At 36.6% G+C, this 19,768-nt stretch overlaps 1 protein-coding gene across 4 annotated transcripts in view; it reads left to right on the top strand.

The window, feature by feature from the left end:
- ADAMTSL1 (ADAMTS like 1) overlaps positions 1-19,768 on the top strand; it is a 1,017,570-nt gene that overhangs the window by 760,250 nt on the left and 237,552 nt on the right. For 3 of the 4 annotated variants that reach the window (XM_016960664.3, XM_003312011.6, XM_063788712.1), the window contains 3 exons: positions 1,086-1,197; positions 5,389-5,527; positions 19,307-19,357. In XM_016960664.3, coding sequence (XP_016816153.2) covers positions 1,086-1,197; positions 5,389-5,527; positions 19,307-19,357 — 302 coding nt within the window. The remainder of the gene's footprint in view (positions 1-1,085; positions 1,198-5,388; positions 5,528-19,306; positions 19,358-19,768) is intronic. The other variant, XM_016960663.4, reaches the window with a different exon arrangement.

Raw genomic sequence — 19,768 nt, 5'->3', positions numbered from 1 at the left:
GAGCTGGCAGTGAGCCGGGATGGTGCCACTACACTCCAGCCTGAGCAACAGAGCAAGACTCCATCGCAAAAAAAAAAAAAAAGAAAGAAAGAAAATGTTAAGACTGAAAAACACTTAACAAATACTTAGGGCAAGTGGTTCAGTTGGACTCTGATACTTCTCTAATTGTTGTAATGTAGAGTAAGAACTGATCCTCTCAATTGTCCTTGGAACCTCCTTATAAAAAGTAGTCCAAACCTTGCCCAACAGTCTAAATGTTGTATCATTCTGTCTTCATGAAATTGTTGACATAAGGTACTTTTTCTTCTCTTCAGTTTATGTTTTCTCCACCTTGTACTCTTAAGAACCATTAAGGACTTGTCTCACATACCCCCTTTAAAAAAAAAAAGAAGTTGCAATTTCCATTAAGTACCAGTTTTATTTAAAAGCATATAAATTGTTTTTAAGTAAGTAATCGTTTTTATAACATAAATTTGTGTTTTCAGTTTGATTCTTAAACCATCAACATTTGAATTACCTAGTTCGCTGGGCATGGGCCCAGAAGTTTGCCTTTTAGCAAGCATCTAGTTGGTAACTTCGCACACTAAATGGACAAGAAGCCCAATATGTGTCTCTGAATGTGAAGTGTTATTTAATTCTTCAACTCGTCTTTTTTCTTAACCAAAACCAGTATCTTTTATTTTCTGCAGTATATAATTTTCTTAGAACAAATTGTCTATTTCTGAATCTACATTTTAATATCCACATAATTTTATCTATTATACCAAAGAGGTTGGAAATAAAGGACGGAAAGGGAATACCGGCTTGGAATAAGATGATAGTGAAATCACAAATTGAGATATTGCTCTCCCTTGCTCTGTGGCAACAGAATTGAGAAGATAATGATAGTGAAAGCTTATGCAAGGACTATTCACTGGTAAAATGGTAGGATAAATGATACTGCCATTGCCACTTCTCCCGTAATGCAGTCCCTCACACAGCCTAAAACCATCAGCACTACCATATACTCTTGTTCGAAGCTGCAAGGGACCAGAAAGCACCGCACTGTCACATTACTTCTTCTACTTTCCTGTTGACTCCTGCAGATTCGTAACTCGGGCTCCGCTGACAGTACAGTCCAGTTCATCTTCTATCAACCCATCATCCACCGATGGAGGGAGACGGATTTCTTTCCTTGCTCAGCAACCTGTGGAGGAGGTAATGGTGTTCACTTAGTCTAAAAACTGTTGGCTTCTGTGAGGAAATACTTGGGTATTATAAGAGTAGAGTTACTTCAGCATGGAAGAAATTTTGTGCTGTGGTGGACCAGATCCTTTCTTCTGAACAGAGTGGAATCTCGAGGCCCTCCTGTAAGGCAGATACCTCCGCCAAGATGCCAAAGACATTTTCTGTCTGTAAAGTCCCATTAGAGGAAACAGTCTTTTTTTTTTTTTTTTTTTTTTTTTTGAGACAGAGTCTCGCACTGTCGCCCAGGCTGGAGTGCAGTGGCGCCATCTCGGCTCGCTGCAAGCTCCGCCTCCCGAGTTCACGCCATTCTCCTGCCTCAGCCTCCTGAGTAGCTGGGACTGCAGGCGCCCACCACCACGCCCGGCTAATTTTTTGTATTTTTAGTACGGACGGGGTTTCCCCGTGTTAGCCAGGATAGTCTTGATCTCCTGACCTCGTGATCCGCCCACCTCGGCCTCCCAAAGTGCTGGGATTACAGGCGTGAACCACCGTGCCCGACCGAGGAAACAGTCTTTACTTCTCTCCTTGATTTTGTAGAAGGCCAGAGCTAGAAATATTCTAATTTGGCAGCAGTTTGGTCCTGAAGCAGGCAGGTCCATTCACTTACATATAAACTACTCATGTGGTTGAAGTAAAGTCATCTATTTAGCAATCAATTAAAGAGTGTTTATCAGGCTTACTTAATTAGAGAAAATAGTTTGCTACCAGGAAAAAAAATCTCTGCATTTTAGACTTAGGCTCAGTTATTTTTCAACTCCACCCCATCATCTATGCATTAAAAGAAATGCCATTCGTTTTATTCATTAAAATGCATCTCTCCTGAAAAGTCACAAAATAAACTCCTGTCTCTGCTCCATCATATTTGTAACACGAACAGCATTTTGTGTTACTAGAAAAGGCTTTTGTGTTACTACAAAAGGTTATTTTTCCTCATTTTCTGCTCATCATAATTATAGTGTTTACATAATAATTGCATTGAATTTCCCAATAATTTATTTAGACATTTCCCTACAGCAAATCATTTAGTTCCTTGAACTTTTATGCTTTTATAATACAATGAATAACTTAATACCTAAGTATTTTTCTCTTTTCAAATTATTTTCTTGGTATAAGTACTCAGGAGTGAGATTGTTAGATCAAGGAATTTCAGAATTTTTGTGGCTATTGGCACACATTACCAAATTCTTTCCAGAAGGATAACAATCAGTGTGTGAATATTTTAGATTCATTGCCAACTGAGTCAGTGTTTGTGGATTATTGTTTTTCTAACGTAATGGATATAAAATTATATGTCTATTCTTTTGAAAATTAGCACATCAAATAAATTCTAGCTCTACTTTCATAGAAGCCAGTTAATTGGCTGACTTTAAATAGCTAATCCACAGAAGTATCACTATATTAATTTGACAAGATATAAAAGGATAGTACCTCAAAATGGAGACAAATGATTAACCATAAATTTTTGGAAAACATTGTATGATGTAATTCATCTTTACCTATGTTGTTTCTATCTACACAATGTAAACAAACTACTGAAAAATGTGGTTCTATGGAGCAATGTTGGATTTTAGCTTAAAAGAAGTCAGTAGAAGTGCCATGAAGTACTTTTACTCAGTTGATAAAAAACTATCAATTCAACACTTTAAGCATTTCAATAGAATGAGTGTTTCTAGTTGTTCCATCTGTCATGGATAGAAAATCATTTAGCTGGCCAGGCGCAGTGGCTCACGCCTGTAATCCCAGCACTTTGGGAAGCCAAGGCAGAAGGATGGCTTGAGGCCAGGAGTTCGAGACCAGTCTGGCCAACATGGTGAAATCCCCTGTCTCTACTAAAAATACAAAAATTAGCTGGGTGTGGTGGCGCGAGCCTGTAATCCCAGCTACTTGGGAGGCTGAGGCATGAGAATTGCTTGAAACCAGGAGGCAGAGGTTGCAGTGAGCCAAGATCATGCCACTGTACTCCAGCCTGGGTGACAGAGCAAGACCCTGTCTCAAAAAAAGAAGAAAGAAAGAAAGAAGGAAAATCGCTTTGTTTAAGAATGAACTGTCAATTACTTTGATGTTCCATGGGAATACATTATTTTGATATTTTTACTAATGACTGGCATAGGAAATAGTTTCAAGGAAAGAATCTAAGGTTTGTTTTTTTTTTTTTAATTAAAACCATGCTTTGTGAGAAATAGCACTTCAGTTATATGCACACATAGAGCTGCTATTAGAGTGTGATGTCAGCAACCTTGATAATCGTTCATTGCATAATAAGGACATTGATGTTAGATTCACATGTATCTTACTTCTTTGGGCCTCATTTTCTTCACATGGAAATGAAGAAGTAGAACTATCAGTGGTTTTCAGATGTTTCTGGGTATCAAATCTTGCTTCAAAGGAAACCTTAACTATGAAGCCAGGATAAAAGGAAGACTGTTCTGAGTGAAGATGTGAGGGATGTGGAGACCAGCTGTCCTTCCACTTTATTTTGAAATGTACTGAAGTTACCAGCTTGAAAATTACTGAAGAAATGATCTCTAAGTTCTCTTCTCTGTTTCTGGTTCCAGATTCAACTGGTTGGACATTTTGCTTAGTGTAAAAATTGCTACTCCAAATACCTTATAAAACTTTAGAAAACATGATTATCTGATGATTTTGGTCATTTCCTTCATTTTTGCTCTAACCCTTCATTTTATACACGCTATAATAGCTTCAAAGCAACAGGTTTAGGCTGACAAATTTTGATTTTGAAGAATAATCATCTCAGATTAATAATTTACTGCATTGTTCCTGTATTTTACTACATGATAAATTCTGTCCCTGTGTAGAAATTATTATCTGGAAAATTATAAAATAATTAGCCTGTTATAAAATTAGATGCTTTTAGAGTACAATGTAATTGAAAAGTAAAAGTGCATTTACTTACTTAAAATGTCATTTTGCTACTTGATTTTTTTATAAAACAAATATTGGATAGAAAAAGTGTTCTTACCCATTGCTTTCATTACTTTTCATGCTTTTCATCTTTATAGTCAAATTTTAAAAGGCCTTTTTTTTAGGGTCTTTAATGAACAATTAATTTTTGTGGGTGGTCTGAGAACACAGCCCTAAGCCAGGAAATCTGGCTCATAAACCTCCTTCTGATTTCCTAAAATCTTTTGCAAGTCCCCTAATGATTTAAATCTTGCTTCCTAATATGTATTTAGCAATAACCGTGTTCAACCCACCTGCTAGGGATAATGTATTTGGCAGATTGATTAGGGTAAGAATGATATAAAAGGCCTAATTTTTAAAAATTCTCTATGCACATTTATTTTTCACCCCAAGAATCTAAGTCTTGATCACCACCCTACCAGAAATCCACAGGACAATAAAAAGGCAGGTAGGAAAGATAAAACATATGAAAAGAATTAACTATTACTCAACAATACATTTTTTAAGAGAGGCTTCTTTAAACAGTGACAATTTGTGGGTGGAGGCTAAGAAATATTCGCTAGAGACTTTTTAAAGAGAATGACAGAAGATTTTGAATATAACAAAAATGGAACAGTAGCAGGGAGGTGTTTTTATTAATTCTGCAGGGAAACAGGATTCGTGATGTCTACTGTTGGAATCTCAATGGTACATTTACTCAACCCACTCAGGTTGAATTTGGGCAAAAATAATGTTCCCAGGCATCTGGTGGAAACTGATCCTATGCTGGCCCCCCATGTGCAAGGGGAGCAATGTGGGATTTATTTTGTTTATCTGTTTGGGAGTTTATTCTCCCTAGTGCCCCAGGTACTAAGGAGGCAATTTAGCGTTCTTGTATAAGATGGTTGGTAAATCCTGATGATCTTTTTTGGACACAGAATTCTGCATTATATTTTTAGATCATATAAAAGAAATAACAAGAACAGTTCTTACCCGAGTCTTATTATCTGGCTGGGCCCTTAAGTAGTTCAAGCCTAATTATATAATGTAATTATTAAGATTTGAGTGGATTACTTGAGAAAAGCACAGTACTTGAGGTCTGCAAAAATTAATGAGCCTTCCAATTATGTGTCTTTTTTCCTGGAAATGACTAAGGCATTGGGGAATAATTTCCATTGATGTGAGCTGGCCAAAATGCATAAAGAAATATATTGCATTGGCATGTACATTTAAACTTGCCTGGATGGTTTGATACTACAGGTTATCAACTGACATCGGCTGAGTGCTACGATCTGAGGAGCAACCGTGTGGTTGCTGACCAATACTGTCACTATTACCCAGAGAACATCAAACCCAAACCCAAGCTTCAGGAGTGCAACTTGGATCCTTGTCCAGCCAGGTCAGTCAAATTTGCTAGTTCATCTTTCATAAACATAACTGAAGTTCCAAATAGGTTATTTAAATTAAAATGAAACGTTTTAATTAAAAATAAAATGAAATTAAACATCAATAGTGTTGCTGTCCAGTGTTCATTACTAATCACGTGTTATTAGTACCCATACTCCTTGCTCTGGCTGCTATGCGAGGCCATCTCAGAGTCTACAGACTCCCCTTCTATAAAGCAGCAGGTAACATGCTCTTCAGAGTCATTTTCTCTTCTGATTTCCTTTCATTCTGGTTCCTTGTTTCTTTCCTTAGCAAGGTCCAGGCCAATGGACCACTCAACGTTCTTAACCAATGTGATGACACAATGTTCTCAGGATTTTTTCCATTTTATCTCTATTCCCGATCAGGGACAAGATCAGAGCAGACCATATTTCAGGGCCACAGCTGATCCCTTCTAGCCTGTCCACACTGATTATATAGAGTCAAAACAAGCCTTAGAACAGTTCTGCTGCCTCTGAACATACTCAGTCTTTGCTAAAGAGAAAGAACTTATTCTCGGTAGTCAGATTCTTAAAAGGTCTTTGAAAGTACAAGCTTTAAACAGGCACTTGACACTTTCACACATGATTATTTGCTTTTTGGAAACTACAGTTAGCCCTCAGATTATCTGCAGGGTCAAGAATCTGCCTGATGAATGAATTATCTCAAGTGAAGAGTAGTCATGGAAGTACAGGTCAAGAATCTTTTCATGGGTGTAACGTTTGCCTTTGCAGTCACAATACTTGCTGGTGATTCTCTTTAGTATAGTGTAGCTTACTCATCCTCAACTTATGAGAGAGAATATAAGAAAAATCTTCCCCTACAAAAGCAATCAGGAATACCAAAAGACAAAGATTCATTTTCAAACTCCTTGGGTTTTTGAGAAACATCTCAATGTTATTTTTTAAAATCATACTATACTGATGATGTATGCATAAAAAGAAAGCTTCAACTCATTAAAATATGACTTGGGCAATGTCGATGCAAATCATTCTATTTTGAGGTGATAAGCAATGCAATTTTAGTTTTTGTTTTCTGCTGTCAATTTCTTAAGGTGTATATTCCTGTACTCTTTTATCTTTATATTTATGACTGCTAAGTTCTACATGTGATATGAAATTGCTGTTATTAATTAATTCACAGGAACCATATTCCCTACCTCATAAAAGTGAACTCAGAATAACAGGTTTTCATTAAAAGAACAAAAAGAATAGATATTTTATAATTGTAAAATTTAGGTGAAGTTTAATTTAGCATCATATTACATCAGAAAATTATATATTAAAAATTGGATATGATATAAAAACTGAATAAGGTGTTGAAATTGTGCTTGGATTTCTTTATTTTGGAAATCTTAAGGGTTTGAACTTTTTAGCCAAGACAGTTATAACCCATGCAATTTGATTTCATTTTAAAATTATTCTAATTATATATTTTTATGCATAACTGTAATAGGAAGACCAGTGTGTGAAAGGCACAGTTATCCTAATTCAGACAGGTCAAGTCAGCCCTAGAGAGACCCTGAAAGTCTTTTACACATTTCCCTGATAATTTGTACGTGTATTTCTAGGAGAAATGACAATTTCACTTCCCACAACTTCATAAAGCTTTTTTCCACAAAGAAAAAAAATGTCAATCAAGAGATGGCCATGGAAGAGAGTTGTGTGAAATAAAAGCATTTTGTTAACAATTTGAAAGAAATGTTTATAATAATGTTTACTCAGTCTTTCTTGCCTCTGATTTTTACCCACTCTTGTCTGTTGGAGAAACTTTTTTGGCCTATTTCTTATTACCCAAAGCAAAAGGCCATTCTGCAGTGAAAGAAGTCTGCCTGTGCAATTTATGCCTTTTCTATGTCCAGTGTTATTTTAAAACATTTATTACAGCACATGAGTAAATGTTGGGACAGGTGGCTATGTAAAAAAGAAAGACACAAAGAAAGATAAGTGAGAAAAGGGAAAAGAAAAAATAGGCAAATGTCAGGAAGCTGCTTTTTTTATTGAAGAAGTAATTAGACAAAGCTGAGAAAATTAAGACTTAGCAGTAGGAAAGGTCTAAGGGACAGCTGCTTCCGAAAATGTAAGTATGCTACTCTGAGGTTAAGATACTTCAGAAATTGCCATGAAATTCATTGAACTCTTTTGCACACCTGGAATCAAAGCAACCCTTCTGAATTCTAAGAGAAAATGAGAAGTGATGACCTAAGAAAAGTAGATAGAAGAGACTCCAGAAAATAGATCTGCTCTTCCATCAGACATTGCAGAATCAAACCCTCAGGAAGCTGTTTTCTCACTCAGATTTAATGGTCTAATAGTAAAATCAAGAGTGAACAATGACATTCAACCAACACTTTTGTGTCCAAATTTAGAAATTCCCAAAAGGGAAAACCAACGTTCTTGGTATAAAGTCACATGTTTTTAATTTCAAAAGAAATTTATTATATCTAGCCACTGAGATATTTATTCATTTTTCCTGAATCACACTAGGATTTTTACCTATTTTAGCATTTAAAAGTAGAGTCCCTTGTAGTAAGAAAAGAGAAGGAAAAAATAAAAAATAAATTTAAAAAGAAAAGTCCCCGTTAGACAGCCAACTTTATTCCCTATCAAGGCTTGCATGTGTCATTGACAGCAAAAACCGCATTAAACAATTAAGTCTATAACCTTATATTTATTACTTTACCCTTCTGGGCTTCCATTTTCTCACCCACAGAATGGGAAGAGAGGGTCATTTGTTGTTAAATTAATGGTTTTCAAACTGTGCCCACAGAGCCTGTTGTTCCACAGTTTTTTAAATTAAATTTTGTTTTATATATTTTAAAGTATTTTTAAATAATAATTCACAAAAATATATTCAAACATGTTAAGCAACTAATTTTAACTGATTCACACTAAGTTAAATTATAAAAATTATCACAATTTTAAGTGTTGTACTACCGAAGTAAATGCTTTTGCCCTCATCATTAAGTTCCTCAGTTATGTCTAGTTGAAAAAATAACTATCCTAAGATTGCAAGGTAAGCTGTAAAAACAGTTTTCATTACCAAACACTCTCTGTGATAATAAGAATTTTCTCATTACTACATATCTAAAACCAAAACAAAGAAGAAATAAACTAGATATGGCTACCAGTAGCCATAATCCCTGATATCCACTTTTTGTGTTTACCAAAATAGCTTCCCTATTCTCATTATTTTGCTTTATAATAGGTAAACATTATACATTTGAACTAATCAACTAAAATCATAAATATCATCAGCATTTGGTCTATATATTTTGGTCTTTTACACAATATAAAGCCTCCCAATGACCAGGATGTTTCCAGTCACTGCATGTGATTGTGTCCACAGTCCCTTCGAACTTCAAACTCAGTGACTATAAATATCAGTCATTATTTTAGTTTTAGGAAGTTTACAACAGCTTCCTAAATACATGAACAACTTCTAGGAATTGTCTCAAATCAACAGAGAACAGGCAACCAGTGGCATGGAGGGGTCTCAGGAATATCTCACTCTACACATCTGTCTATTTTTTGGTTCTCATTCTCTTTTCCTTTTGTTCCCACCATCTTCTTTCTTTACTTTCCCATCTCATTTTTTGTTCCTCCTCCTTACACTCACTGACAACATCCACTGGATTCCATGGTGGTGGATTAGTTCATCTACTAGTTCTTGAGGCTGAAGAGATTGTTGACATCTCGCCTATACTCTTCAAAATACTTTTTATGTTTTCATGGCTTTTTTGCTGATTCTAAATGCTAACTTAGAAATATTGATAAGTTAAAAGACTGTAATGAAAACAATGAACTCACTAATAATCCCCAATGCCCGCAGATAACCTCTGTTAATGCTTTTGCTATATTTCTTTCCAGTCTTGTCTATAGCTCATAACATAATTGAGATCATACTTTATACAGTAGATACTTGGCATTGAATAATTTGGCATTCTTGGTTCTCATTCTTCTAAAAGCAAGCCTGAATATCCATGACACATAGTAACTCGACATTGTGCTGAGGTAGGAATTTAAGTCCACTGGACTATAAGACCAACAATTGAGCCATGCTGGCTGCCCAGCAGTTTCATCCCAAGAAGGCTTTGTTGCTCTCTGCTGGTGTCATTTACACAGTTACTTTTCTGAAGTGATAAAACACTTTGTTTCCTGGCCAAAAGTGGTCTCAAACTGGGAGCCAAAATTTAATCCTTATAAGGGAAGTGAAGAGAAAGTAAAGTATAAAGATTTAATGACTTTTAGATAAAATTAATAAGGCTTTTCATTAGAGACTCAGAGCTATGACATCACTAAGCCCATCATATGCTCTGTACACAGTGTATTACATGTTCTACTGGTAGTCCCAATGGGATTCCCAGAAGTCCAGAGACATACCCTCCTGCAAGTCAGGGATCTACCACGTTTGTTTTCTGCTTCATACATTTAACACTATGTTCTGTATGCTTTCCCATGTGACTAAGACATTTAGGATCTAGTCAAATGTAAAATCCTCTCTTGTGCCTACCATGGTATAAGCAAAGCTTCTGTCTTACGCCAATGGAAATATTTTTGGAATTTGTGCAATGATGTGTGGCATTTTTACCTCTTGGGTGAAAGGTCAGGTCCATCATGTGGCCAGAAAGCCTCAAAGTATAAGCCTGTGGTTCAGCAACAACTAAAAAGGCATAGCATGAATTCAGCTAATAAACACCTTGATGTTTCAAAGCAGCTTTAGATGTAAAATATACAACATTTAGCCTTACATATCTTAATCTGTGAGATGGTGAGACAATTAAGGCTGTCTGGAGGAAATTGTGCAAGTTACACTTTGTGAGACAATCAGAGAACCACCTTTGCAGATTTTCTTTTTTTTTTTTTTTTTTTGGCACAGACCTTTAGTTTTCTCTCCAAGGCAGTAATGAAGGGGGCTTAAATTGGCAAGAGGTGGACAAGTGAAAAAAGATCTCACTCATCACACTATCACGGCCACAATTATTAGCAAACAAATCTGTTTCTAGCTGAAATTGCATCCAGATTCCCCCTTCCCTCAAGGAATTCAGAGCAACACTCCTAAGCAAATGCCCAAACTTGTATACCCCCAAGCGGCAATTCTTGGCAAGTTTAAGTGAACTTTTTTTTTTTTGTCCAGCTCCATTTAGTTTCACAGTAAATTGCATAAATTGTCTCTGGCCAGGAACCAAAAAAAAGGTCTCAAATTCTAATGCAACTATGAAGAAATACCCTGCATTAGAACAAGTGTTATGTGTAGTAGGCATGTAAAAATCCTGATTCTCAGACTAACTTGGTGACCAACTAGTCAATGGCAATATAGCCTGATGTTTAGGAGTGGGAGCTTTGGCATAAAACGTCCTGGCTTGAGACCCTGGCTCTGCCACTTACTAGTTGAATGGCCTTTGGCAAATTCCTTATTCCCACTAAGCCTCAGATTTTTCATCCTACGAAGTGAGGATAATAACAATACTTACCTCATAAAGTTGTCATGAGGAATACATGGCATAATACATTTAAAGAGCTTAGCAGAGTACCTGACTCATGATAAGCGCTCAATAAATGTTAGCTGCAGCAGCTATATAATGACTAAGATCACGGTTATGATGATGGTGATGTTAGCTGAGAGAAACTCTTAAGCTCTCCAGAAATCAGCTTTCTCATCCATGAAAGGAAAAGATGGAATTCTAGAATTCTGTATGGGTCTAGAAAGATGGTTCTCTATTTGTTGTTTTAACAACAGGAACTGTAAGTCCTAGGAAAATATGATCTTGAGAGTAAATCACATTTATCAGATTTTTAAAATATAATGATCACAAGAAATTAAGATAATTGGCAACTCCTGAAGTCTCAGTTCACAAGTGTCTGATAACCTCTACTTTACCAGCTGTGAGACATTGCCATTTAATTTACATGGGATTTAGGCCAGGTATGTCTCCAAAAAAAAAACTCAGTGTAAGGACAAGAAATGGTTGACTTATTTAGCAATTACTGTATAATGAAATGCTTTCTTAATTATGGAGGTCTTTAGTTTTACTACAGTAAGTAAATGATTTAGAAAAGTAACAACTTCTTACCTTTTGATCAACCTCATTTAAGTAACTGCTTTGTGCAGCTAATAAGTAAACAATAAGAAAAAAATACCCATAAAATCTCATTTCCACATTCATGTATTATTCATAATGAGATAAATGATACAAAGTTAGGGTGCTTCTTAGAATGCATGATCATACCCTTCCCATGCTTATAGATACACCACACATCATCAGACAATCACATAATCAACTATAACTCAATTATCTGGGAAATTCAATTTACTACAAAGCCAGATCATTCCTAATAGTAATATCACTTCTTATAGTACACTTTAAAGTTTTTAAAAGTGTAATTATTTGTGTAATTCTTTTAATTGGCCTGTGAGTTAATAGAGTAGGTATTATTTCCATCCTTATTTTTAACTTCCGTCTGTCAGTTTGTAGCCAAAAGACTTTACTAGCTAAGTAACTTCTTATCTAGGCCTGAGTTTTGCCCTCTGTAAAATAAATATAATATTCCTCTCAGAGAGTAACTGTGAGAATTAATAAGACAACATATGTAAAGTCCTTAGTGAGGTGCCAAGCAGTCACCAAACATCAGCTATCATGATTGAATTGAGAAACAGACTGGTAAAACAACTTGCCCAATGTCACTTCTGTTTGAAGTTTATAAGGTGCCTTCACATCCATTATCTTATTTAGTTTTACAATCCCTAGGTTAGCGGGCTGGGGGTTGTCACCTATATTTTACAGATGAAAAAACTGAAGCTCAGAGAGGTTAAGTGTTAGGGCCACTTGGCAAAAGCAAATTGGGATGTGGATCTAAGTTCTTCCAGTTCTACAGTATCTCTACATAAAGACAGGCATAAAGGCAGGCAACCTGATGCATGGTGCAGCCTTCATGCCATCAAATCCCACAGTCATCCTTGTTCTGCATAATGCCTTAAGCAACCTATGAGATCTGGTTCCAGCCCAACGTAGAACAGCACAGCCAGCACAGAACCATTAACCATAACAATGCCAAGTCTGGGTGTTTGAATTGACAACATACCCAGGTTAGGCAAGCCTCTTTCATGTAAGTGTAAATACTGACGTTTACTCAAATCAAACAATGGCTAAATCACTCAGTACAGAAAGAAGTAAACAAAGACCAAGGAAATATTAGTCCCACTTATTTAAAAGCAGTTCAGAAATTACATTCATTAATACCAAGAATGTTTAACCCCAGAAATGTAGATGTGAGGAAGTATTCAATGATTTGACCCAAATTATTAAAACTCTTCAGTATTTAGTTTATTACAGAAAATGAATTTGTGTCTAAAAAACTGTTTTCAGATCTGCATAAAGCAGACTCCTTTTGATCTGATTTCGGTGGAAGCCCAGATAAATGAATGTTGCTGCTTAGTTTATGGTTTTTTAAAAATGGGACCTAATTATAGAATATTTTCCGATTTATGGGATCCCAACGTGCCTCTGTAAATGTTAGGGAAACTCTCTGTGTTTTAAGAAGTCATGAAGTGTTACAGGAGGTAAATTTTGAGAGAATTATCTTAGTTCAGTGGTTTTCAAGCTGTGGCCCAGTAAGCTCTGAGTTCTACTCTTAGCATACACTAGGAAGGGGCAGGTAAGATAGAGTCCAATAGCATGGGTTTCCAGGCACCTACTCTTACTTCATCTTAAAACTTCTGATCTCATCCAGTACTTAGTTTTTGCGGATGGCCAAACCTTGATGTAAGGTATTCAAGGTTACATAGAAAGAAAGTAGCAGAGAGGAGTACTGACCTTCCAACTCCCAGCCTCTCAGGTGATCCTTTTCCTCATTATGGCCAGATCCTCCATGCTTTGCTACTCACGAAATAGCAAAGTGCTTGTATGTCTTCCAACTTTTTATTACTTCTTTCCTGCACTCTTCTAAACTGTTGCTTAGAAATAGGCTGGTTTCTATTGCCCTGAGGTTGTCTAGAGAAGATGGAGCACCATTTTCTATACAAGAGACCCTTCTACTACACACAATTTTGTTCATTTTTTAAAATATAGTCACCTATTTTGTGAAAGGTTCTGTGCTTGGTGCCATGGCAAAGGCAAAAATGAATCAACTAGAGTCTGGGCCCCCACACTGTCCAGGGCAGGTTGAGTTGTCCAAAGCAGCACGGTATCTGAAAGACACATGAGAAAGAGAGAAGAGAAGATCTTTTTAAAAGCTTTCAGAGTTATATCTGGGAGATAGCCAATGAAAAGATACAGAGGTAACCTAAGCAGGATGGAAGCATAGTCACTAATCTGTCCTTTCTCTGCTGACATCAGCCAATCACCCCCGCTTGCCTGAACAGCCTTCCTAAACTGCCAGACCACTCTCCATATCAGACTGCCCTCTCTCAAAGATGGCAGGGCCAGCAAAAGGCAAGACGTGGGACTGAATATGTGCACAACAGTGGCAGTTTGGGATTTTCTTTCCTTCCTTTCCTAACTAGCTTTTAAAAACTTGTTTTTGCTTTTTTGTTTTAATTTTGGATGTGGTTGCATTACTTGCCTTTGCATCTGCACACTGATGACATAAGTTCACTCAATGATTATTTACTAATCACCTGTGTGCAGAACACTGTCCTAAGAGATGCAGTAAAGAACCAATATAGCTTCTGCCTCATGGTGATAAACTAAAGAAAAACTTGTGAAATAGTTAGAAGTTAGTACAGTTGGCCCTCAGTATCCATGGGGGACTGGTTCCAGGACCCACCCCACCCCCACCTCCACAGATACCAAAAGCCACAGATGCTCAAATGCCTTCCATATAGAAAGTGGTGTAGTATTTGAATGTGGCTTATATCCACCCTCTGTGTACTTTAAATCATCTCTAGATTATGTATAATACCTTATAAAATGTAAATGCTATGTAAATAATTGTTATACTATAATGTTTAGGGAATAATGATGAGAGAAAACATCTGTACATATTCATTACAGATGCAACTATCCATTTTTTTTCTTCAAATATTTTCAGGCTATGGTTGAATCCATAGACGCAGGACCCATGGATATAAAGGGCCAATAGTACACAGTTAAAAGTGAGGAGAGGAGTTAGTATTAGGGGTGTTAAGAAGAAGGAGAGCGAATTTCTGGCTAGATGTTAAGAGAGAAAATAGGCAAGGATTTAGGAGAAGTAGCATTTGACTAAAAAATTTCACTGGGCATTATGGAACCATGTGAGTCTTCTAAATGGTGAGGTGAAGTATCAGGTGCTTTGGCAGCAGAGTAGGCTGGATTGATTTGTTACGAGACTGGTATGAAAGTGCCCAAACTTGTGTCAGGAGGAGATCTACTTGGCAAACATTGCTGGTGTTGTGATGACAACTGGAAGAACTGAGTGGTGAAGGTAGCCCCAGTGTACAGTGGATAGGAGAATGGCCATGACTGAATGGTGATCGTGATAACAGGAGAAGAAGCAAGGCCAAATAATGAATTGTCTGGGATGCACTGAGCTTGAAAAGCCTAGAGCACATCTAGTTATCAGGAAATCAGAAACAAAGATTTGCAGTTCCAGAGAAGAAGCAAGAGGTCATGAGAGATTCACTGAGAGAAACCCTTGAAACCATGAAAGGATCTCTTTATGGTTCATTTTCATTATAAAAAGAACAGAACCGGCCGGGTGTGGTGGCTCATGCCTGTGAGGAGGCCAAGGTGGGCAGATCACGAGGGCAGGAGATCAAGACCATCCTGGCTAACAAAGTGAAACCCCATCTCTACTAAAAATACAAAAAATTATCCGGGCGTGGTGGCGGGCGCCTGTAGTCCCAGCTACTCAGGAGGCCGAGGCAGGAGAATGGCGTGAACCTGAGAGGAGGAGTTTGCAGTGAGCCAAGATCGCACCTCTGCACTCCAACCTGGGCGACAGAGTGAGACTCCATCTCAAAAAAATTAAATTTAATTTAAAAAAAGAACAGAACCCCGGTAAATTAGGTGCCCATGGAGTTAACTACTTTAGGATTTTTCTTGTAGAGAGAGATGTATCTCAATAGTTATATTCTACAACTGAGCAGTGTGAGCCCAATTTTGGCTTGTTTTTTGTTTTTTTTTTAACACTGGGGACTCTGTTCTAAAGTAGCATCTTAGATCACTTCTGCACAGACTCAATGATCTTGAAGTAATGCATGGAATTTGAGGTGATGGCCTCATTTCATCCACTTCGTAGTTCCAAAGTTTCTGTCTTTTCTTTCTTAGATTTGAATTTTTTCATACTTGAATATTCTAATTGTTGTAATTGTAAAAGGTGATATATTATAGAAAGCTTAGAAAACAGAAAAACATTTAAAAAGAAAGCAAAAAGTACTCATAATCCTAATACCAATAACTAACCACTGTTGAGAGTTTTTTATATGTGTGTACATATATATGCATGTATACATCTGTGTGTATACATGTGTCACATGAACACACATATATAAGTTATGAAAATGCATAGATATGTACACCATCTATATATTTTCTCATTATGGTCAATCATATTGTACATTCTATTTCATATTCAATTATTTTTAGTTGACATTACATTTGAGTATTTTTCCATGTCATTAAAAATGACTCAAAAACCATTATGTCCATGTGCTGCATAATGTTTCATTATATAAACTTGTCATAACACTGAATCATTCTCCTGAATTGTCAATGGACAATTCAGTAAGACATGTATTTTGAGAGGATGAGGTGGGATGCCTTTTCTGCTGATAGCACATCACTCCAGAATGATCACTTGCTCATGCTCACCTTCTCTTCTTACCACCACAACCCCTGATGATGGGGATATTAGATGGAGTCATGTTACTGCCCAGTGTAAGAGAAACAATGTAAGAACTGTGTGCCTGGTGGTCAGCATAATGAAGGCACTGGAGAATGAGTTTTACCCCCAAGCCAACTGTTTCTTCTATCTTTTCCCTTTGTGACTGTTTTTAAAAATCATTTTTGCCTCCTTCACCACACCCCACATATTCAGATGCATGTCTGAATGCGTGCATACATGTACACACACCCACATCAAGACCTAAACATGGGGAGAACTTCTTAAAGTCCCGAAATTACATTCTTTTTCATTATTCTTTATGATTCACACTTTGCTTAAGAAAAAAAAAAAGTAAGCAATAGGAAGTTAACTTCAGGCAAGCTTGCTTTCCCCCAGTAACAGTGTAGTGAAAGGCTAGGGCCATGGCATGAACCCCAGAGAGAGCTGAGCCTATGTACACGAATATGTATTAGCAGGACTGGACAGAGCACCATTGTTTTGATAGCTTTCTGTTTTCACAGGTGCTACAGAGTCACTTTATGAGTCTTCACCATGACCCATGTCATAGAAGACAAATATAGCTATAGTTTTGCTGAATCCAGGTTTAAAGTTCCTTGTTCAAACAAAAACATAATTTCTAAATTGGTCCAAAGCAAAGTTCAACGTCTTGAATTTTGTACACTCTCCCTTTTATTCTCCTTCACTTCAGCCTGTCTCCTTCAGTGTTACTGCCTCCATTTTAAATATCATCAGCTGATAAATCAATTGACAGAGATCTGCAACAGCTTATTCTAATATTGAAGATGACAAATTACAGCCATAAATTTTTTCAGGAGAGAAGGCAATGGTATGCATTTCTGCATTTAGAAATTGATGTAGCATGAATAAAGATACTAGAGTAATGTAAAATATAATTTCAAAGTCAACTTGATTTATTCCTTAATTGACTACTATTAGATAACAGTGTATGTACAAACTTACTAGAAGGACTGTGGAAGAGGATTGGCATTCTTTAAAATATAGTCCTTTTAGAAAAAAAAATTCCCTTTATTACTAGATGTAAGAATGATTCTTACTAGATGTTAGAATGATTGTAACATGAGGAACGATTGAGCTTTCACCTGATTTCTTATCATCTGTCAGAAGGTAGAAAAAAATAGGATGGTTCACTCAAAAAACAGAAAAGGTTAAAGGCTGTTCATTTCATTCTTGTGTGAAGAACTGTGGGATTTTGAGCATGCCCAAAAGGCAGCATCCCTTTTCTTATACATTGTTACTGAAGGTTAATACACACACAGGCACACACACACACACACACACACACACATCATGAAAATTTTCTCACACAAATGAATATAAAAAACTTATTTACACAAATAAATACAGAAAATTTAGTCATGTAAAATAAATAAGTTAGTACTCCAATGACCTTCCCTCCTGGAAATAGATATCCATCTTAAATGCTTTGTTTCCTATTTTTTAAATAACAAAATTTGACTTCTCTCATGTATCCCCTAACCTTTCAGTAATTTCTTCAGAAACTATGCAGGCCCCTTTATCCCTCTCTCTCTCCTTCTTACCTTTCATCATCTCCAGCCAGTGCTATTTTTATCTCTGTGATCCACACTCACGGCTCACTGTTTCTACCCAAACACCTGGGTTTGCTAGCCATATTTTATAAACCTACTATATCATCTTATATCAGAGGAATGGGTAAAAATGGAAGTATTTATTTATTAAAATATAAAGATCAACATATTTATATTGAATATATCAATATTATATAGATATATAAATAGATGCATCCATCTATCCCAGAGGCACAGATAGAATACATGAGTTCCTTCAATACCCCAAAGAGGGGCTTTCTATCATTTATCAGTTGCAAAATAAGCATCTTCCACTTATGCACTACCATGCTCTACATCTGTGCATCTCCATCTCCCACTCTTGATGAAGGTGCTGTTGCACTAGCGGTCTTATCCAAAACCCATGAATCATTAGTCCTCCACAAACCAGAAAACAAGGCCTCTGCAGGGACCCACCAGTCTTACCAATTGGAGACTTTAGTTGAAATCAGTGAAGTAGGTCAGAGTAGTTTATTGGCATCCTAAAGGCCTCCAGGAACCTCCACACAGCCTATGATATATCTTGTGGATCCTGAGCATTCACTCTGTCTCTAAACCTCACAGGTTTCCCAGGGTCCTAGAGGTACTAACAAGCCATGACAATCACAACCATCACTGCAATAGCAGTTAACACTGTACAATATTTTATAGACCACAAAAACCCACTTTTCATAATATCTCATTTTAACTGCCTACCTTTATTTTGGTAGGAAATTTGCCTTTGCTAATAGTTGCCTACTATGTTCAGTAGTTTCCCCCTCCCCTTATAAAATACCCAAGTGGCTACTTTCCAAGTATTAGTGAAATCCCTAGATCTGCCAAGAGAAGAAACCTAGCTAATGCAGTTACATAGTATTGTCAATTCTGAAGTACATATTCTCCAGCTTGAATACCTCTCTCTTTCATCAGAAGTGAGACAGTTACTGTAATTGCTTGGCGAGCATCTGGAAGTAACATGAATAATGATGATAATAATAATGACCTCATAGGATGTATAATTTGGGGATTAAAGAACATTTACAATCTTATGGTGTCATAGTTAATGATGAAGTGCCAAGTTTTGTTGCCACCACCCTTTGCAATGGTATTTCCTGCTTGGATCAGAGAACTAATTATAGTAAATGGTGCCCTTTCAAAGAACTTGCCCCATCCTAAAGCATATCCTGGCATAAAGATATAAAACTGTTTTAGTGTTGTTTTATAGATACAATTTATTAATGTTATTTTGCATTTGTATTAAAAATTTGTATAATGTAATCATTTAGTGTTTATTTTATTGTGTGTACCTTCTACTCAGAGGGTTGGCATTATTGTTCCTAACAGTGACGGATACAAGCAGATCATGCCTTATGACCTCTACCATCCCCTTCCTCGGTACGTAAATCAATCATCCTGATGTTAGAATTAGCAAATTAGTCTTCTGCTGCTTATCTATATATATAGAGATATACATATACATAGAGAGAGAGATTATATGTTTTTAAGATGGTAGATGGTATATTTTGCAATCCATCCTGAGTTCTGCTTTTGAATAATACTAGCCTGCTCAGACTGTAAGCTTATCATTCAAAAACCACTTTAAGGTAGAATCATGTTACACTGGAGTGAAAACAGTAATTCACTCTGATTAGATACAGTTTATGGGTTTATATTATGTCTTTCTTTCCCTCCCTTTGTTCTTTCGTATTTTTCCTCTCAATAGGACCCTAGTCATTAAAGCACTGTAGCTAACTATTAAACAAACACTGCCTAAAGTATTATTGCACTACCACTAACATGGAATTC

This window comes from Pan troglodytes, chromosome 11 (assembly GCF_028858775.2).
Source record: "Pan troglodytes isolate AG18354 chromosome 11, NHGRI_mPanTro3-v2.0_pri, whole genome shotgun sequence".
Lineage (NCBI taxonomy): Eukaryota > Metazoa > Chordata > Mammalia > Primates > Hominidae > Pan > Pan troglodytes.
Note: the sequence above shows the minus strand (reverse complement) of the source record. Positions and strands in the feature narration are given on the sequence as shown.